General features: G+C 34.8%; 2 protein-coding genes and 1 pseudogene across 4 annotated transcripts; 2 read left to right on the plus strand and 1 right to left on the minus strand.

The window, feature by feature from the left end:
* The first annotated feature begins 5,753 nt into the window (after window positions 1-5,753).
* LOC137730056 (uncharacterized) lies at window positions 5,754-8,285 on the plus strand. Of its 3 annotated transcripts, XM_088686496.1 has the most exons (8): window positions 5,754-5,886; window positions 6,049-6,232; window positions 6,374-6,540; window positions 6,571-6,706; window positions 6,822-6,868; window positions 7,070-7,132; window positions 7,649-7,781; window positions 7,991-8,285. In XM_088686496.1, the coding sequence occupies exons 2-8, from the start codon at window positions 6,106-6,108 to the stop codon at window positions 8,005-8,007; spliced, it is 690 nt and encodes a 229-aa protein (XP_088542622.1). In that variant the 5' UTR covers window positions 5,754-5,886; window positions 6,049-6,105; the 3' UTR covers window positions 8,008-8,285. The 3 variants fall into 3 exon arrangements, with proteins under 3 accessions (XP_088542622.1, XP_068325226.2, XP_088542621.1); XM_068469125.2 differs by having other exon boundaries at window positions 6,374-6,706; XM_088686495.1 differs by having other exon boundaries at window positions 6,074-6,232; window positions 6,374-6,706.
* Window positions 8,286-8,961: 676 nt separating this feature from the next.
* LOC137725392 (cytochrome P450 71AU50 pseudogene) lies at window positions 8,962-10,321 on the plus strand (annotated as a pseudogene).
* Window positions 10,322-14,162: 3,841 nt separating this feature from the next.
* Window positions 14,163-17,499, minus strand: LOC137725383 (transcription factor MYB90-like). The gene is made up of 3 exons (XM_068464048.1): window positions 17,373-17,499; window positions 17,075-17,204; window positions 14,163-14,748 (listed from the first exon to the last, which is right to left on the minus strand). The coding sequence occupies exons 1-3, from the start codon at window positions 17,497-17,499 to the stop codon at window positions 14,163-14,165; spliced, it is 843 nt and encodes a 280-aa protein (XP_068320149.1).
* Between the last annotated feature and the right edge of the window lie 5,215 nt (window positions 17,500-22,714).

Below are 22,714 nucleotides of genomic sequence, written 5' to 3' on the forward strand. Positions count from 1 at the left end.
CAACATAAAAAAAGGGTTAGATAAGATTGAGAATGAGGAACTGATGTCCTAGTGCTTTCATACATTAATCTTTCATAATTTATTCACTTTTAATTTTTCTTTCATTCAATTGTTATATTAAAATTGCACATTTAATTTAATCATTAATTCTCATTTAGTTTATTTTTAAAGTTGAAATTGTTGCAACAATAAATTAAAATTAATCCAATTCTTGTTAGAGCAACATTGTACTTATCATTATATTAGTTGAGCTTGTCACAACAACGTAGTGAACGAGAATTTACAGTAAGAGATTGGGTCTTTTTGCACCTTTAACCATATTAACAATTAGGGACGAAGGGACCATAGGACCACTGTAGTCCTAAGCCTACCTTGCTTTTGTTTATTTAAAAAAAAAAATAGTACTACTTATTTTTTTTTTATTATTTGTATCACTTGTCCATGACTATTTCACTTAACCCATTCTAATTTCCAAGACAAAAGATCAGGCCCTCTTTAAATATTATAAGGAGATTTATGCAATATAATCTAACCCTAAAGCCTGCCAATTCCAACACTTCTATTCCTCTTCCCAATACTAAAAATTAGTAGTTTATTATTCCTCAAGTTTCTATAGGCTTTGCCGACTGCATTTTGCCTCTGCCAGTTTGGGTTAGGGTTGATATATGTGTATTGCTTTTTGGTCAATCTTCAATTTCCATGATCCTCAAATAGGATGAACTTCGAATCTCCAAAGTTGTCATCTTCAATCTTTTTTGCAATTTGCTAATTGATATATGTTGTCATCTACAATTGTAAATTAATTTAACAAATAATATTCTTTTGCAAATTAAAGAATTCCATTATTCCATCATTCCATCAAAGAAAAGACATTGAAGTTTAGTTAATTGGCCAACAACCCAAAGTATGCATTTTACTCTCAATTCCTCTTACAATTTTTTGTTTATAAATTATGATTAAATTGATGTCTTGCAATTTCTTTTAACTATTGCCTAATTTGTTTTAGTTTGTAAAATTAGCATATATGTTTACATTTCTTTTAATTAAAAGTTAGTCAATCTATGTTTTTTACTTTTCAGTTATGGAAAGATATTTCAAAAGAAAAACACAACCTGAGATATTAGAGCCGTCTTCAAAGAGTCCAAAGAATAATGAAAGTAGTTCAAAACAAACTTGTGTGGATTCTATGGAAATTAACTTGGAAACTCTCCAATATGGTCTTGGATTGCGTAGACCGATTTTGAGTTATCATCCTAATGTCTAAGACCAAGTTCGCAGAGCCTATCTCCAAAATAAACCTTGTCAACGACAAACCCATACATTTCTCTACACAAATTTTGGGACAAAGCCTAGAAGGTTCAATCCTGCTTGGTTTACTCAGTTTCCTAATTGGTTGGAGTATAGCACATCACTGGATGCTACCTATTGTTTATGTTGTTATCTCTTCAAACCCGATATTGGAGATCAATTTGGTGGGGATACTTTTGTTGGAGTCGGAAATTCACTCAACCAAGGAAATTTTCTTGAAATTGTATAGTGGCTATGTCACTATAATGAGGTATAAAGGCTGTCATGCTAGAAAATGCTCTTGAAAATTTGAAATTGACATCACATTATATTCAGAAGGACATATCAAGTGCTATTTCATATGAAATCATTAGTGCAATCACTAGTGATATTAATGATTCTTTATTTTCCATTCTTGTTGATGAATCACGAGACATGTCTTCAAAAGAGCAAATGGCCTTTGTATTGTGCTATGTGGATAAGAGTCATGTGATAAAGCGCTTTGTAGGTATTAAGCATGTACCTATTATATTGCGCTACTGTGGATGAACGATTGTTTGGTTGCTTATATTGAAAAGGATATTTTTAATAGTATAGAGGACGAGGCTATCATGCAATGGTTTCAAAATATGAAAACTCATTGAGGATAATTATTTTAATTATGGGGAATATGTAATATTTTCAATGCTATGTTATTTTGAATTTTGGTTACTTTTCATATGCATACTATGATGTTTTGGTTAACAATTTTGTAACTACTATCAATTTAATTTTTTTAATATTTGTGAGAAACCCCTCCTAACCCGAAATCTTGGCTCTGCCACTATTGACAGTGAGGACAACCGACAATGCCACAAACTCTCACCCAAGTACTATGCCCTTTTGAGATAATCAAGTGCATTGGAGTTGTGGCATACACAGTCAACCTACTCTCCTCCGCACGAATTCACCGTTCCTTCCATGTCTCTTTGCTCAAGAAGAAAGTGGATGCTTAAGCTGTAAATTCGGTAAACAGAGAAGGTGTTGGACAGCGGAATGATCAAACGAAAGAATGCTCCTGTAGTTCGCTGATTAAATCAATGGCGGGGTCTTCCTCAGGAGGATGATACGAGGGGTGAGAAGATGCTAATGACATTGAGAAGCAATTTCCAGATTTTTAGGTTTGAGGTCAAGCTTTAACTGATGGCGGCATGAGTTGTTGATGAAGCCTATTTTTGGTAAGGTCAATGTTAGTACTATATATTTCCTCACGTTTTTCCATCGTATTGTAGTTTAGTGATGTTTACCTTCACTTGTAAACAAACAGTATTAGCTTGAATATCGTAAATGACGAGTTTGACACAAAATTCTCCCACCCCTAGTGTAAACATATTGTTATATTAAAAATGAGAAATTAAGTTATCATCCTCCCTTTTGCTATTCCATTGATTAAAATCATTTTCCTTTTTATTTTTTGATCAACGTCCTTGGGTATTAATAACATCATTAATTATTTGAACAATAATTTTTTTTATTTCTAAATATATTCATTTAATGTTAAAAATGTTACAATTAGTATATTTATATTTATGACTAATTTTTTTATCAAATATTTTTAGTTTTAGTTTGTACCCATTTTTAATTTGTAATTCTTTTTTAATTTGTACCAATTTTCTTTTTCAGTTTTAATTTGTACCCATATATTAATTTCATTTTGTGCCCATATTTTTTAAAGTTTATTTGTATTTGTACCCATATATTTTTTTTATTTGTACTTTTTATTTTTGCTAAATGTACCCATGCTAATTATATGTACCTATTGTCACATTCCAGCCCGGGGCGAACCACTTCCCGGGCCCGCTTCACCACCGTAGCACGATATTGTCCTCTTTGGGCTTACCATTCCCTCACGGTTTTGTTTTTGGGAACTCACGAGCAACTTCCCAGTGGGTCACCCATTATGGGATTGCTCTAGCCCCCTTCTCGCTTAAGTTCAGAGTTCCTACGAAACCCGAAGCCAGTGAGCTCCCAAAAGGCCTCGTGCTAGGTAGGGATGGGAATATATATTTAAGGATCACTCCCCTGGGTGATGTGGGATGTCACAATCCACCCCCCTTAGGGGCCCGACGTCCTTGTCGGCACACACGAGACCAGGGTTAGGCTCTGATACCAAATTGTCACATCCCGGCCCGGGGCGGACCATTTCCGGGGCCCGCTCCACCACCGTAGCACGATATTGTCTGCTTTGAGCTTACCATTCCCTCACGGTTTTGTTTTTGGGAACTCGCGAGCAACTTCTCAATGGGTCACCCATCATGGGATTACTCTAGCCCCCTTCTTGCTTAACTTCGGAGTTCCTACGAAACCCGAAGCCAATGAGCTCCCAAAAGGCCTCGTGCTAGGTAGGGATGAGAATATATATTTAAGGATCACTCCCCTGGGCGATGTGGGATGTCACACCTATTCATGTAAAACTTTTTATTTTGTTATATTAAATTGTACCATTTTGTTTTATATAAAATCTATTCAATTTTTTTTAATCCATTTTTAAACTTATATGGGTACAATCTTTTTTCTTTGATTTTAAAATGTATGTCAAGTGTAATCAAAGAAATTTACTAATGTTATTAAGCCTAATATCTTTTTTATTTATTTTTTATTTTTTTTATTTTTTTTATTTTGAAGAATGTACCCATGTTTTGATACAATAAATTTTTTTGGTTAATTTTGATGAATGTACCCATGTTTATATATATATATAAACACACAGTAGTATATTTATATTTTAATATTTTTAATCCCAAAAATTATGGTTTTTTATTTAAAATCTCATTTATAAAAACAACTAAAATTTCTAATTTTTAATTTAAAAAATATAGTAACATATATAGAAATAAATTATCACATTGATTTCAAGGACCTCGATAAAAAATTAAAAACCAACAAGGTTTCAATCAAAGAATATTCATAGCTAAGGACCGCATTCAAAGTCTCCCTATTAAAAAGAGTAATGCTAAACTCATCATCAAGTTGTACCATTATTTGTGCTTAACTAGATGGTAAGAATATTATTTTTTTATTAATAAAAAAAAGGAAATAATGAAAATAGTTATAAATTAATACTATAGTTTAGTGATATTTTAAGTAAGATCTTAAATTCGACTATTAGACCAAACCCAACCCTAGGCTATTTGCCAAATTTCTCCATTTATTCCACCCCAAACCCAACCCAACCCAAGCCAAATGCTAAACTAAAGCCAAATACCCCCTAAGAATTAGCCCTGAAATGCGTGGACTCGCCTAAACCTAGCCCACTTTTGGCCCGATCACGCGCCCAACTCGCCCTATGTGGGCTGAGGCCTTCAGCGCCCAACAGGATGGGACCCACTATCAGGGCCACTGTCGGCGACCATCATGAGCCTAATGGCTCTTTTTATCATCCGATGGCTAAGATTTTTGGATTGTTGGTTGATCCAATGGTCTAGATTCAAATTTTGTTTTTTTTGTTTTTTTAAATGTAATTTTAAAATAGATTGAATCCAACGGCTGAGATAGAGTATAATCAAATATAACAGTAAAAAAAAAAGATCAAACGACCCAAATTTAAATCCATCGGCTAAAATAATTAAAAAAATTATTTAACTCAAAATTCACCCAAAAACTCTATAAATACCTATGTATGTGTTATGTGTGTTTTATGTATTTTTTGTTTATATGTAACATCCCACATCGTCCAGGGGAGTGATCCTTATATGCATATTCCCATCCTTACCTAGTACGAGGCCTTTTGGGAGCTCACTGGCTTCGGGTTCCATCGGAACTCCGAAGTTACGCGAGTAGTGCGCGAGAGCACTCCCATGATGGGTGACCCACTGGGAAGTTCTCGTGTGAGTTCTCAGAAACAAAACCGTGAGGGCATGGTCGGGGCCTAAAGCGGACAATATCGTGCTACGGTGGAGTCGGGCCCGGGAAGTGGTCCCGCCCGGGCCGGGATGTGTCATTATACATCTCTATTATGATTTTCATATTCTTCCATGTATTTATTTAGTGATTTTTCAATATTTATCGGAATTTAAATATTTTTGAATTAAGATGTTCATAAAATTAATTTACGATAGTCTACATAATTTTTTTTTTAAAAAGTAAATTTAAGGGAAAAAAAATTAGTCTAAGTTGATTATTTAATAATCTGAGGCTAAAATTTTATGCCAGAAAAGTTGGAGTAGAAAAGTTGTTTCTGAGTTAAAAACTAAATTTTTCAGGCTAAAAATGGTTTTTAGCCCAAAAATTAGAGATGATCTTATAAATGACAAATATCATCTAAATTATTATAACAAACTCATTGTATAACTTAATTCAGGTGGTCACACCATGATTGTATTTGTACCTAATAATTTTGTATTCATAAATAAGAAAAAAAATTTATCCTCTTTTTGTACAAACTACGTGTCGTATTGGAACAAGACGTCAATATCAAAATTCACAATCCGCCCATACAAATTTCTTTACCACCACAATCCCAGCATTCAAATTCGTTTGAAAAGTGGTCCCGCCCAGCGCAGCGCTGCAACTGCAACCGTGCAAGCTTCGGTCAACCCAATCGCCGACGGACTGCCAGTGGTTAGTACCCTGACTTTTCTTACTTTCATCAGCACTTCGATCTTCTAAATTGCAACTTCTGCCACTTCTCCTTCGTTTTCACTTGTAAGAATCTTTTGTTTTCTGCATTTTCAACTCACATTCTTCCTATTTTACTCTCGTTGTTATACCGCGTGCATGAAGTTTTTGGAGTTGTTGGATATAATAGCAGGCAAAATTTACCACTTCATCATCATTTATATGGCAAGGAAAAGAGGTAGAAAACCTGTAAAGCAGGTTGCCTCGTCGCTGGGGAACGATTTCAACCTTGCTGATGAAAAGGAGCCCCAGATTGAGAAGCAAGAAGCTCAATTCACAGACCTAGATGGTATAATTTGTGCATTTGATTGTGTTGCAAAATTATGTTTTAGATCTCAAATTTCATTGAATTTGTGTTTGTACTAATAAGCTCTGGTGATTACCAACTGTGGTGACCAAATGCTCCTATTGTTCGTTTCTTTTTTCGCAGTTGACCGACAAATATCAACCATTAGGGCTATGCGTGATGTGGAGATTGAACATCTGTTGACTAAATTGCGTTTGCTTCGCTCCTATTTCACCAAGGAACAGCTGCAAACCCCTTTATTGCATTTTTTAAAACACAACTATCAAAACCTGTCTATTGTAACAAATGGAGAAAATGGAATGATGGAAGTCCAATGGCTTGAAAAAGACGGAAATGTGTCCATCAATGATGGAATAGATTTATATGGGACTCTTTTCCGTAGATTGTCCATGGCTTATTCTGGTTGCTCAGCTGCAATCCTGTCTTTAGGTGGCCTTGAGTTTTCTAGTAAAGCAGGTATTAGCAAATTCTAATCTTTCGACATAAAGAACAAGAATCAGAAGACTTATTTTTGTATCCTCAATGTTCTTGCTTTGTTTATATCTCGCCTGACTCAGTTGATTTGTGGCAGCGAGAACAAGCATTCTGGGAGCTGATAATCTTCAGACCAGGGACCTTGTATGTTCTCTTATAACTGATGTCCCTCTAAAAATTTAGGGTATCATTTTTTTAATGTGTTGTGATATGCTTATGTTGCATTCACACGCTGGTAAAATTTCACTTTCGTATGGCACATACACACGCACATAAATTGATACTGACATCCATACATTCAGACATAGGCATACGTACGTAACCTTTTTAAACTATCTGTTGTAGGTTTCAGAGGAGCCATATAATTCTCTGATGCTAGGGAAGCAAGATACTCTCCAAACTCTTGGGGTTTGTGCCTTATTGATTGATTTTTCATATTTGGCTTATATTGAGCCACACTTGGTCTGATTACAATAAATGTGTAGTTCTGTTGATAGCTTTTAGTTTGACTCCATATTCTTCCATACCTGGGATTATTAGAAGCCCTAGACAGCTTATGAAATGCATGAGTTTCAAAAGTATCGGTGTGTCTATCTTCAGGACCTAAAAGAAGCGTTAAACTGATTATCTGTTTGTGGTAACAAACTACAAGGGAAACTTGTTGCTTTGGTGAATGTACGTGGATGTGCTGAAGAGATCTGGACTTAAAAAGTTCCTGTAAAAATAAACACTAATGATTTGTAAAGGGGAAAATTGGAGAAGAGTATCGTAATAATGTTTTAGTGACTTTAATCGTGTGAAGAATATAATAAATTGTTAGTAAAGATTTTGAGTTATGACTAGAGTACACGATAGTTGGTAGTTAGCTGTTTTTTAGCCAATAAGGTTGCTGAGTGCTCTTAAAAACTCTGGTTTATGCTACAGGTTAGTAGCCAAAGGCTGTCCATTGGGATGACACCCAAAACGGTAAGGTTCCCAAAGCCTGGGGAGATGCTCATATCTGTCCATGGCTCGCCTCTTGGTGTTTACAAGGAAGACAACATGGAAGCAATACATGGTATGAATTCCTTTTTCATGAACCTTAAACCCTAAACCCCAAGCCTTTGAATCTTCAGATTTACCTTTTCTCCTTCTGGTACACTATGTCACATTTAATCATTTTCGATGGACTAATCATATTTACGGGAGAGAATAATCTGTCCCTTAAACTTAATGCGTTCATCTTTTCTGGTGTCGTTCTAATTTATGGTCTGGTCTGATACACAGAGTTGGAAGAGGGATGACTGGCTTCAAATTGCTCAAGTAGTGAATCATTATTCAAGACTCCGCATTACTTGTCAATCTAAGGTTCTTTAGTTTACTTTCTAGTGTGTGCTAACAATCACTACTGTAATACCTCGTGAGCGCGTGAGGCTTTGGTCTTTGATCAAAGGTGTTGACTAGGGAATCATTTTAATTTGTGGAGTGAGTTGGAAGTTGTTCGACTGACAAGCCTAGCAAAAAGGTTTGGTGGAATAAATCAAATATGTCTATGCCTGCCTGCCGGCTTAATATACTTCAATCATAAGGACATCGTATCTCAATTTTGCCTTGTTAATTACATCCCTTCGAATATAACTAATTAACTACTTATTCACTAATCACAGGAAAACAAAGATTCCGACCCTTATTTATGTCCATTGAACGTTGATCGTGTGTTTATTTCCTTATATTTTGTTTGTTACAAACAAAAGTAGGGTTTCAAACTCTGTACCTAGCCTACTGCTATTCATCCCTCTGCCCACCGTCCCCACTGGGCGAACCACAGTGGCTGTTTTTAATTTCTTTTTCATTGCCGGATAAATGGTCAAGGAATGGTTGGCTCCCTACATAAGAGCTTGAACTTGCTCCTACTCAAGTCAAATATTATAAACAAACACAACCAAGAAAAAGAAGGAAAAAGAACAAAAAAGAACAAGAAAAAGAAAAGCATGTCATTGATGCTGTAAATATTTGCACTGCTATCGAACCAGCACACTAGCGAGTATCATTTGAGTACTCCGCCGTGTATTGGGTTAGGGCAGTTGTTGGGTTGCTAGCACTTGTTTATGTGCTGCAAGCATGGACCAAAAGCAACAACAAAAAGAAGATACGGCCTCCCGGTCCTAGAGGGTTTCCGCTGCTTCGGGAACCTGCATATGCTAGGGGAGTTCCCTCATCGGGATCTGCATTGACTAGCTCAAAAGCACGGCGGCATCATGTACCAGCGCTTAGGGCTTCCACCTGTCATTGTTGTCACATCCCCTCAGGCTGCTGATCAGCTGTTTCTGAAAACACATGACCTTAATTTTGCAAGTAGGCGAACACTTGAAGCTCCGAAGTTTCTTGGTGGAAAAGGAACTTGTCCTTCGGCGAGTATGGCTCTTATAGGTGAACAATACGTAAGATGTATACCCTCGAATTGCTTAGCGCCCATCAGTTCTTTCAAATCGATGAGGAAAGAAGAGCTTGCCCTTTTGATTAACTTTATTCAAGAGGCTGCTTGCGGTCGTCTTACTGTCGATCTCAGTGCCAAGCTTTCGTCTCTCAGAGCAGATATTAGTTGCCTGATGGTGTTTGGGAAGGAGTACAAGGACAAAGAAATGGATGAGAGGGTTTTCAAGGCTGTGGTACAAGAGGGCATGCATTTAGTTGCCACCCCTAATTTTGGTGTTTACATCCCTGGTCTTGCTCAACTGACCTCCAGGGTGCTTATTCTGGACAACAATTTCGTTGCAGGACTTGCTCGCAGGATGGGCACTACAGCAACAGCAACTGAGTGGACACTCTTTGAACTCATCAAGCATCCGCAGGTGATGAAGAGGGTCCAGAAGGAGATAGAAAATGTAGTCGGCATGGAGAGAATGGTGGAGGAATCAGACCTGGAGAAGTTGGAGTATTTGGACATGGTATTGAAGGAAACAGTGAGGCTTCATCCAGTGGCACCATTGCTGCTTCTCCACTCAGCCATCGAGGACTGCAACGCTAATGGCTTCCACATACCCGGAAAATCCCGTGTTATGATCAACATATGGGCAATTGGGAGGGATCCTAATGTCTGGACTGATGAAGGAAAGTTTGTACCGGAAAGGTTTGATGGAAGAAGTATAGATTTCTGCGGACGTGACTTTCATTTTATTCCGTTTGGCTCCGGTCGAAGAGGTTGCCCCGCAATGCAGTTAGGCATAACGATGCTACAGCTATTGGCGGCACAACTTGTGCATTGTTTTGATTGGGAACTTCCAAATAATATGTTGCCAACTGAGTTGGACATGAAGGAGGAGTTCGATCCAACATTTCTACTTATCGCCTTCGTCAGCTCAGCAGATATATATATATATATATATATATATATATATATATATATATAATTTTCAATTAATTAACTGTTGGCAGAACAATATACGCAAGTTTGGGAATAATTGTACACTGATCAACTTGTTTCAGAGAGGCCCAAAACCTAACAACTATATTTCTCTGTTGAATGAGTGTAACGTACGTACATAGTTATGTGTCAGTCTATTACTCTATTTTGTTGTCTAGGTGAAGAAACTCTATGTTGGAAAGGATAATCTTTAGAGATACTCTAAACGAGATGTTATAAAGTTTATATGGGCAGTAATGGTAAAAAATATAATATTAGAGTATGTTTGTTTGGTCTTGTTGAGGGAAACTGAACTGGACTACTTCCTAGTGTAGTCTCATGTTTGATCCGTGTCGGAACTAAGTTAAATGAGATTAAACGGGATTCACGTGGACTATCGGCCTCGCTAGCAGTTCTTAGCGAGACCCTGCCCCAACCATGGGACTCGCTAAGACCATCTCTGCTTCGCTCTTTCCGCTTGGTCCCTTCCGCTTCGCCCCTCCCATCTACTTCTTCTTCCCCACAGCTTGCATACAGACAAAGAGAGAGAAAGAGTAGAAGGAGAAGAAGAAGAGCCGCAGAAAGAGGGCAAGGGGGAAAAGGTTTTGTTATGGGCTACTTGGTGAGAAGAAGATGGAGGTCTGATTCTCCAATTTTCCAATTTGTTTTTTTTTTTTATTTATGGGAAATTTATTAATATTTTTGGATTCTGAGAAATCATTCAACCCTTTTCGCTAAAGTTCTAATCCTCTGTTTGTTTACACCCATATGAAATTGCAGAATCTAGGGCAAGCAAGGACAGCCGTCATCGATGGATCTAAAGTCGAACTGGGTGACCTCGAAAATAACTTCATGGGTATGTTTATTTTTTGTTTTGGTGAAATGGGTATGTTTTGAATAGTTGTTTTCGTGTTTGATTACTGTTTTTTCAGTGTTTTATGCATTTTGGTTGTCAGATTTTTGGTAGTTGATGAATCCAGTGTTGGGAAATCGAAAGTGAACTGTGTTCGCCAATTTCTCCAAGAATTGCTTAAATTTAGCTTTGTATCTCGATTTTTCGATTGTGTTCTACCACGAAGATCGTGAATTTTGTGTGTAATTTTAGTTTTCTTGGGTCAGTAGTGGCTAAGCGGTACGAGCGGGTGGTAGGTGATTAGCGCCGTTGAAATTGTTTATGTACTTTGCAATGGCAGTAGTCTGGTGTACTGAGCTGCACATTTTATTCATATTATTATCAATAATAATTCGGTGTCCTATGAGAAAAGTAAAATGATAATTGAGGTGCAAATTTTGATTAGAAAAGTAGTATGAAAGACAGAATTGTGTGCCTCAGCATGCTCGTCTATTTCCTATCAAGTGTTTTTCCTAATGTTACTACTTTGTGAAGTGATCAGTTGAGGATTACTTCCTAATGTTATTACTTTTAATACACTTATAAGTGGTCTTTGCAAAGAAGGAAAATTAAAGGAGGCTTGCTACGTCCATGAAAGTATGCCAAAAATGAAAGTTACTCCAAATCAAATTTCATACAAAATAATTATTTAGGGCCTGTGTATTAAAGGAGATTTTTAGAGCTAACAAGTTTCTTTTTCGTATGCTAGAGAAATCAGTGGTGCCTGAGCCCCTGCTTTGGAATTGTACTATTGATAGTTATGGAAGATATGAGGATCTTAGTACTGCACTCTCCGTAAAGGATCAATATGTTCGCTTCTGGTGTGCGTTGATCCATGCACAAGAAGTAAATGGAGGAAACATTGATCATGCTCTTGCTCTAAAAAAGGAGATGGTTATCTGATCTCTGTTCTGACGTGGTCTCGTATAATTTGTTGTTGGGTGCTGCTTTTAAGTTAGGGCTCCGGTTATGTGATGAAATTCTGAGAATAGGATTTGATCCAGATATATTTACTTACACTGCACTAATCAGAGGGCACTGCGTGAGAGGTGACATGAAGGAGGCAGGAGAGCTTTTTACAAAGATACATAAGTCTGGTTTACCTATCGATCATGTTCCATATCGTATATTTTTCAAGGAGTACTGCTAAATTAAGGAGCCTGACATGGCATTTGGTGTTTACCAGAAGTGGCTGGGAAGGGGATGCAAATATCTGGAGCTGAACATGAGGTTGATTCAAAAGTGATATCAAAGCTGAAAATGATGTTTCCCCAATTAACTAGCTTTTTGTGAATCATGGGAATCTAATTTTGAATGATAATATTGTAGCTAGCTATTGCAAGTACGTTGCAGATTATTGTAACTAGCGTATATTGTAGTTATTGTAAGTATGTTGCAGATTATTACTTGTTTTCTTGAATTATGGTATTTCTTTTGTGCCAAGAAATTTGGTTTGTCTTTTTATTGAGTCTTGCTCATCCAATAATATTAATTTTGATAATATTTTTAATAGAAGAAATTAAAATTTAACATAAATTTAGTCCATGTCCGAGCAAACACCAGACTGAATATAGTATTATTTTCATTATCCAGCATTTTAGTCTGACACTGCACCAAATGTTTCACTAAGTTAGTCCAGCTTAGTCTAGTCTAAGCCATTCAAGCTTAGTCCCTAAAATTAGTCCAGTTCGAGATTGTTCAGTGCAACAAACATATCCTTAGTGTTTTCTAACCGAAATGTTAATTCTTATGTGTCATGACGTGGATTGGCAGTAAAGTTGGTTGCTGTTAAATTTAATAGCAACTTTAAATTCGTTTTTAATTCATTAATAAATGCTTTTATCATTTTTATTATTGTTGTTAGTTCAAACAAATATTTATTACAATTATAAAAAGTAAATAATAAAATAAATAATAATTTAATTTGATACATCGGATAGAGAACAAAATTTAAAAAATATCAAAATGTCACATAGTCTTTTAAAATTAAATTTTATATTTACAATTTGAGAAGATGCTCCGATTATAATTGGCTCCTTATAAGTTGTAACTGGGTCACTTGAAGCATGGTGGTCAGTTCTTTAGGCCTCAGATAGAGAGAAGGTCTCTCACGCGGAGAGAAAAGTTTGATGACTTGTTTTTCGGTTCAAGATAGACCTTTGTTTGGAGATATGTATGCTGGAATATTTACCGAATGCCACACTTATTGGGAGAAATATCATAGAGTTAATGTGGGGCATGAAATTTTCTGGGCTAGAATAAGGCAAATTGGAATACAAACACCTCGTAAGTATGGTCATGGACTAACCAATTATGATTGAGCTGAGCCATACAAACGGACCAACGGTACCACTAAAAATTTGGATGACTAAATAATTTCTGATTCGAATAATTTTTTTTGTAAAGATGATTTTCAAATGAAGATTAAATAATTAAACGTTATGGATTATGAAATTTATATGGTGCATTATTTGAAAGAAGTGGGATATATGCATTTCTTATGAAAGAACCCAAGTATTTTCCTAAACTAGAAGAAATGGAAAAATACTTGCTTTCTCCCTTTGAGGCCTCTTTGGGAGATGAGCTCATTTTTCTATTTGCAAAAACGCATTTTAACCGTAGAAATCTACAATCAAAATCGTTCAACATCTTCATCTTCATTTGAAGATTATTCCTACAAAAAATAATTCGAACTGAAGATCATTTGTTCATTCAAATGTATCAAATAAATCAACAATATAGATATCAAGTAACATATTAATAATGAACCGTCTATTTATTTGATATATTTGGATGACTAAACGGTCTCTGTTTTAAATGATTTTTTGTAAGAATGATCTTCAAATAACGATTAATATAAAAAACTATTATGATTATGAAATTTTTACGCTAAAAATACGTTATTTACAAGTGGAGGAATGAGCTCAAACCCTAAAGAAGATGTAAGTATCATTCTAAAAAATGATAGTACATACAATAAGGAAAAAAAAAAACATATGATTAGAATAAATTATTTATTCAACCACCATACTGAAAAATGATAGTACATAACACACTACAATACAAACAAAAACAAAAGAAAAACACACTACGATACAATGTAAAAATTTCCAAATAATAAAAAGCAGGAAAAAAAAAAGGCCATACACAAATAGTTTCAATATTCAAATACATGCTTTTAAGTTATTCCAAATATCCATATCATCAAAGGAGGAGAAGTAGTGATTCCTACTCATCAAGCCTCCTTCTTCATGTTGAGTACTACTACAATTGACACCTATTGTTGTTGCTGTTGTCGTCGTATCTGCCATAACATCATATTCTTCATCCCAGAAGTTTGTGAAGAGATCATGTTCCTTCTCTAACTGCAAACCATAACATAATAGTGCTCTTTCAACACTACTTCTGTCTTTATTTTTATCACTTAACGAGGTTTCCGTATTTCCATTAATTTCCGTAGGCGTTGATGAAGATGGCATTGGCGACGGGTCTTGTAATAGTACTTGAAAATTATGTTGTTGTAAATTAGTTGTAGCTAATTTACGGCCCAAACAATTCAAATTTTTGGAGAAGGTTCGTGGTCGAGGTCGTAGTATGACGGTCTTTATTGCTTCTACTTGTATTTGTTGTAAGGGTTTCTGATCTTTTTCCCTGTCACCAGAAGCTAACTTCTTCCTTAATCGAGTACTCCAGTAATTTTTCACATCATTTGCTGTTCTTCCTGGAAGTCTTCCAGCAATCAACGACCAACTAAATTACGTACATAATATGGAGAAAAATTAGAAATTCATTCTATATATCCATCCGAAAAATTGCTGTTCCACAATTAAAAGAACATTGCATTTGCTTCTAATACATACATACATACATACATACATACACACATACTGAATTTTAATGTGTCTCACAACCTAAAGAATTCAGAATCAAAATAAGGACGTACACACACACACATGCATACACGAATGCATGCATACATACATACATATGCCCTTCAACAAAGGGATCTCAATTTGCCGAAAGTTGGGATCGTTGTGGAACCCCTCCGCCTTGTTATTGATACAATTGTTCCACCACCAACATCATCGATATTGTACTCAACTTAACCTTCTGTTACTAGGTGCGATGTTTTTACAAAAAATCTAGGTGATATTAGGAGTGGAGTCTCTTATCCATATTTTTTCTACTCCATTGATTAAAACCTTATTCATTTTCAATTTTTAATCAAGGTCCTTAGGTTTTATTAACCTCATTAATTATTTCAATAATAAAATATTTACATGTCAAGATAATTAAATTGTATTTCTAAATATATTCATTTAGTGTTAGAAACTTTACATTTGGTATATTTATATTTATGGCTAAACTTTGTATAATATATTTCTATTTTTAGTTTGTACCCATTTTTAATTTGCAACCTTTTTTTTTTATTTTTAAATTATACCAATTTTCTTTTCAGTTTCAATTTGTATCCATATATTAATTTTCTTTTGTGCTCATATTTTTTAAACTTTTATTTGTAATCATGAATTTTTAAACTTTTATTTGTACCCATAATTTATTTATAATCTACCCATTTTTATTTAAAAATGTATCCCTTTGCTATATGCAAAATGTACCTTTTTTTTTTTTGTAAGTACCATTCGTTTTATGTAAAATGTATCCATTTTTAATATAAAATCTATCTATTTTTTCAATCTAAGATATACCATTGTTTTTTTTAATAAAATGTACCCATTTAATATAAAATGTGCCCATTTTTTTGTATAAAATGTACCATTTTTTTGTATGTGCAATGTACCCACATTTTTATATAAACGTACCAATTTTTTATATGTAAAATGTACCCAAAATTTTATTATATAAATGTACTCACATTATAAAAATCTAAAATTCACCCATAAGCAATTTGTTTTTGTTGTGGAAACCCATAAGAAAATTTCAATAATTAAATTGGTGGTGTAAATTAAAGAAAAATAACGTTTCAGTATTTATTGATATTATTATGTAACATCCCACATCGTCCAAGGGAGTGGATCATGTAAGCCTTATATGTATATTCTCATCTCTACCTAGCACGATGCCTTTTGGTAGTTGGTAATTGAATTATTACTTGAGTGTTAATTAAGGTAGTTATTTCCTATTGGTTAAATATCATTTGGTTTACAAATTTGATTCCCTAGCAGTATCCCCCAACTTAACACCTATTAGTAGGCCTTGGTAATATTAAAAGTTGAATATCACATATATAAATTGTACATATTTTGTTATATTTCCAACATAAGACCATTATCTTACCATTATATATTCAATCCAAACCTTCTATTTGTTCAAGTCTCGTTTCAAAAGAAAATCGAATATTAACATCCAGATAATATGACAATGATTATATATGTTAAAAAGTTACTAACGGATGTACATGTTCTAAAGCAAAAGAAACTATATATTGTAACAGAAGAAAGTGCCATAAGAATCTTTATGTATGTACTGGAAGATCTATCGGTCTTTGGCATGGTGGATATTAATCTATTAAGTTTACTTGTCAAGCTTAGACAAATTTAAGTCCAAGAAAAACAACAGAGGTCCGGCCGGTTTTCATTCCTATTATATGGATAATACATACATTCCTTTTGCACATATCCCTATTTGCATTTAATTTATTTTAATTGAATAAAATCAGCAATGGGAAAAGTTTATTTTATTAATCTTCATTTAAAGATCAGTCTTATAAAAAAAATCATTTAAATTGGAGATCATTCAAATGTATCAAATAAATAGACGATCATTATGAATAAGTTACTTGGTACCTACACCATCGATATTTTTTATACATTTGAATTAAATGATCATCGATTGAATTAATGTTCTGTAGGGGTGATCTTCAAATGAAGATTAAGAAATTGAATGGTTCCGATTATAAATTTGTACAATCAAAATGCGTTATTTACAAAGGAAGAATGAGCTCATCTCCAGATGGAGAATGCAAGTATTGTCCTATATATATAGGAAGGGAAAATTAATTAACTACTAGAAATAATCATCAAACTAGAATATATATGTAATATTGCATGCTTGCCTGTTTCCTAAGAGCATCCGAAGCCTGATCATTAGATCTATTTCATCCTCTCTAAAGTTTCCTCTCTTGATACTTGGCTTCAAGTAGTTTAACCACCTCTGTCTGCAGCTTTTCCTGCATCTGTTTAAATCTGCATACAGACATACATACACGTTTATACTGCAAATTAAAACCCTAAAGCCCTCTCTCTCTGTATAAAACAAATACGTAAGTTGTAGGAGTATGAATCTAAATAAGCAAGCTGACTCTCTCAACCGATTACTCTATACACTTAAGTATATGGTTGTTTAATAATTACCCACTTTGAGGGGAGCCTGGTGCCATTTTCCTTCTCCATTTTGTTGAACGAAGTGCCTGAGACGATCGTCTTCCTCTTTAGTCCATGCACCTTTTCTCACTATTCCAAACGAATTACCCTCCTCCATCCCTTAATTTTTAATTTGGTGGTACTGTTACGTCTGCGGTTGCTTGCTTCCAAACACGACTTCCTGTCCGTCTAATAAAGGGCATCTAAAACCCAGGTATGCACGTGCATTTTTACCATCCACACAGATTAAGGGAAGATAAAACTAACACTTACCCTCACTCGGAAACAATTTTTTTTTCTCTTATTTTGGTTCTCTTTCCAGACGGGCTATGGAAATGTTTTGATCGGGTTTTTTTTTTTTTGGCCGTTTGGACGGAAATAACTGATAAAATTTCTCTATATTTTGAATATAAAAGATAGTTTGGCTTTATTGAAATACTAGTCTTTATACACACGCTCACATAAGGCATTTTTTGAATCACAACGTGCTACACGCGAGTTACACGTTTTAAATGTATTTATATGCGTAAATTGACAAAAGGAAAGTCAAATATTTGAAGTAAATGAATAATCTTAGATCATATTAGAAGAAACCCCCCATAAACAAATTAAAATAGCTGAATCCACATAATAAAATTGGTATTTATAGAATTTATATTAAGAATAGAGAAAATAATATTTAATAAATAACTGATTGAATCACATTATTGTTAGCCCATTGTGAAGCTAAGTTCACTCCTTTCCCCCTTAGTATAGATAATATCATTTGTTAAAAAAAAAAAAATCATTTGACAACTAATTTAACCACATTATTATTCGTGTGTGAAAGACTTTTTTTTATAATCGGCATTACATACTTCTTAAGATGTTTTGAACATGTTTAAAAATTGAGAAAATAATATTTAATGAACAGCTAATTGAATAAATAGCCTATTGTGAGGTAGTAATTAAAAAAAATTAATTATTAGAAACCACTATTAAAATGACGAAAATACCCCTACCAAATGGATACATTATTTTGGGCTGTTTTTGAAGTTTTTTTGTTTGAGAGGCATTTTTGTTCATTTTTTTTGGTGAAGCTTGTGACACCAAAAAATACTATTCATTAGGCTTGTTGGCTTTATATATAAGATTATTTTTATTACATTTCCAAGAGGAAAATATTATAATTGAGTTTATGCTTCATGGGATGTCTCAACATATTATTACGGGCCATAAACTTGAAAACATGAAACAAAATACTTCCAAATGCAAAGATGATCATACTTAGGAAATTTAGAGGATTGTTGCCAAAAAGGTGAGAAAACCAAATTGCAGGTTTTGATTTTGTTAAGAGCAAAAGTGCTGATAGGGAATAGAGAAGTTCTTGGTGTGTTACACTGTGAGGCATAACCACCTTTATATAGTAGTGTGCCTATAACCACCTTAAGATACCTTAAGATAGTAGTGCATCTATCTTGACAAATTACACAAATACCCTTAATTCAATAGTGGAAATCAATTGCCTAATTAATTGAGGAAATTAAGGGCCAAACAGTTACAACAGTTAATTGAGAAATAAATGACCTATTTGAGGTATCAATAGCTTATTCATCACCAAGACTTAATTGATATATCAATGACTTATTCATCATTGACAGACATAAATATCATGCAACAATATTAAAATTTTAAATAACAGCTCAAAAAAAGATTTAAATAATAATTATAATAATAATAATGGCAATGACCTATCGGTATTAAATAATAATAGCAATTTACTATCGTTATTAAATAATAATGATGGATGTTGATTGTTAATAGAAGGTGATTTCTTTGCTTTGGCTGATGCAGACTACAGTGGTACTGTAGATCCATTTTCCTTTCAATGTTTCACACTTATGACCTGCTTTTTGGCCCTTTATTAAGTTTTTCTACGTTTTATTCTGAATTCAGATTCTTTGTTGCGAGGATTTCGAAAATTTGTAAATTGTGTCTATTTATCGTATATCGTGTAATAAAAAATTATTTTAAAATTATTTATTTAAAATTAAACATAAATAGTACTTGACAAAAATAATCGTACGATGTATGATGAATGAACACAATTTACAAATTCCAACAATCTTTACCAAAAAAATCTGGAGAAGATCTATGTTGGTTTTATTCCCTTTGGGAATTGAGAGCTTTTCCCTCCTTTGCTCTGTTTGTAATCGTCGGGGTCTCCCTTTTTAATTAGAAGTTCTTCCTTTCGACCAAAAAAAAGATTGTAATCTTTCACACTTATAACCTGCAATTCCCGAGCAAAGACACCACCCTGGTACTGTTAAATCTTAAATCGGTAAGAAATAAATAAATTAGTATGCTTTATTTAAGAACAGTAGTGTTAAAGAGATTAAATTTTGTAATTAAATAATATGAAAATTGATGATTAAATTACTATTTAAATATTAATTGATATGTTTATTTTTAACTAATAATCATCTTTTAGTTTATAAATTTAATTTACAAATTTAATCTAATTAACCATACTCATTTGAAATGCAATGTCAACCGAAAGACAATAAAATGTAAATTCTCTTCTAAGTTTCCTGCTTGAGAGTACGCAGTTACATAAAATGTTACAAAACAAGACCTGTGGTCGTGTGGTCGAGTGTCTAATCATTATCCATAAAGATCAGTGGAGCAGAGTGATCTTATTGGCACTCACTCAATTATTAGGAAGGCCGAGAACCTTCAAGGCGTACTGGCAATGCAATTTCCATGGCCCTATATGGTGACTCCGGCAAATTCTTTTTGTGAGAATTTCAAGATTTCGTAAATTATATATATTTACTGTAAATTATGCGATCAGAAATTATTTTAAATATTTTTATTTAAATTTAAATACAAATAGTACTTAACAAAAATTAATCGCACGATATACAACAGTATTTGATAAAAACTGTTCGCACGATGTACGATAAACGGACATGATTTACGAATCTCCACGATCCTCACAAAAAAATCCTCCTTACCAAAAAGATCTGGAAGAGGATCCTGTTGGATATATGGTATGTCCGCAGTCCCACTCGTGATCTGTAAACATTGTCTTGGCCCTGGCACGTTCTATTGGTGCGTGAACTATACATGTTTATGAGAGGGCCCTTCCTGTACCTGTGAATCCACTAATTTGAAAACCAACTTATGATATTTCATGAAATATGTTGAGGTTTTAATATAAATTAAGGACAATTTTTCACTTTATTATTTTGAAGTATTGTGATTTTTTTACTTTTATACATTAAATTTTTTTTTCATTCTATCGTATACCTAAAGTGAAAATTATGAAACACTTTCGTACATCTGTTAAGTTTTCTTTCAAAATCTTTGTTAATCTGTGATGTAGCGCTCATGTGGATAATAATTGCACGCCATGTATCAATCTAACCCACATGTAAATTTAAAAAAATAAAAATTAAGAAAAAAATAAAAGAAGAAAAGAAAAATAAAACAATTTGTCGTTCATCCCCACGATGCCAAATGAAAAGAACAAAGGCTTGCTGCCTCTTTTGGTCAAATCACAGCTGCCCAACCAAAAAGGTGAAGCAATTCCTCCTAAAATTCATGTTGGACATATTAACCACCCAAAAGTGAAGGGAAAGAAAAATATTTGTAAAATTGTGGAGAAACAAAAAAACTTGATGCATGAAGGGTGAAAAACTACGATACTTCAGAATAATAAAGTAAGAATTATTTTAAAATTAATTGGCATTATGGAGAGTAATCTAATTACTTATAAACACATGCAATGTTGCTCATTTTTCCTGATCTACTCTCAATATTTGCTTTGTGAAATCCTTAATCCACAACCATTGTTCTAAAAATCCGTATAGTCACTAGGTGGCTGGCAAGTGCCTCTGCGAGCTAAGAGGGGAGGTCACAAAGTCAATTGAAAAAAAAAAGAAAAGAAAAGAAAAAAAAAGGTGGCAAACAATTAGTTTCTTGGGGTTTCTTTTTCTCTCATTCACGAGTCGACCTCTTTCTCTTAGATAATCAGTTTACTTAATTTTGTATTAATTAATATACATGTAGTTGTTGACTCTAAAAATTACAAAACCTACGTGGCGCGCAGGCCGAGTAACTAATAAGCTAACTACGTCCTTCGGTCGAATACGGGGTGTGCCAACTTGTCGGCCGAGCTTGGCCGAGGAGTAAAATTTGTTGATGTAGCTTTGAGCGCGTCGTTGACTTCTCTATCTTGCGATTGCGACCGAGGAAGGAACACTCTCGGTCTCTGGGTTCTACAGCCTGAAGACAAGGCTGCTAATTCTGCGGAGTTCACAAATCGTCGGAACCCGATTCGGTCACTGTGATTATATTCGTAAGAGTATAAGCACGTCGAATCGAGACCAAACTATATGGGCACAGGTACTCGAACGTGATGTATATCTTGATGGTGAACGTAGTTCGGCCGTCGGAATGCCGAACCCTGAAACTCACTTGCGAGTATCCAATCATAAAACCACTCGGCGTCCAGTACGCCGAGTAATGCAATTCGTAACACCTAACTATGCCGAGAAGGCTAATAAGGTGACCTCTGCCAACAAAGGTTCGAAAACCCTTCTCGGCCGAGACTTAGATAGATAACCGGTCGACCTCGACGCAGTGCTGTTTATCCAAACTGAAGGTGCTTCTCGGTCGGCTGATTCTGCGGCAGCAGTGCTGTTTATCCAAACTGAAGATGCTCACCGGGTGCTTCCACAGTGCTGTTTATCCAAACTGAAGGTGTGTCGGCAGGAAAAGAAAAGGAAAAATCTCAAGGTGTTTGAGAGGTTTTGCGCAGGGCAATTGTATGCTGATTTTTGAAGGTCCTTTCTGTTGCATGATTTCTTGTATTTATAGTGCCCCATTCCTTGAAACCAATTCTGATTTGGATTGGGAGTCCTTGTCCCATTTCGCCTCTAACTCGAACAAACCTACTCCTACCGGGATTCTGAATTCTCCTTCTTTTCGGGACTCCATTCCTTGCCGGTCGAGAATCCTGGTCGCACCAGGACTTCCTCGACCTTTTCTATTCATCCGGACTACTTAGGATAGGATTTGGCCGACCCTGCCAGCTGGCCCGGGATTTATTATTCGGCCCATAGTATTTATCATTACCTTGGGCCAAGCACATCCTGCTGCTCGGCCCAACAATCATATTTTGGGCCCAAACACTGCCCTCTCGCTTCTGAGGTCGCCGACTGTTAACTCTTGGTCGGGCCTCGGCCTTGAAGAAGCGAAAACATTTATTGCCTTTTTGGACTTTACTTCCTTAATGACCATTATTCCTGCGCATTTATGAGACATGATTGCACTTTCCTCGTTGCCCT

This window comes from Pyrus communis, chromosome 15, assembly GCF_041283825.1.
Source record: "Pyrus communis isolate YQ-2024b chromosome 15, ASM4128382v1, whole genome shotgun sequence".
NCBI classification, from domain to species: domain Eukaryota; kingdom Viridiplantae; phylum Streptophyta; class Magnoliopsida; order Rosales; family Rosaceae; genus Pyrus; species Pyrus communis.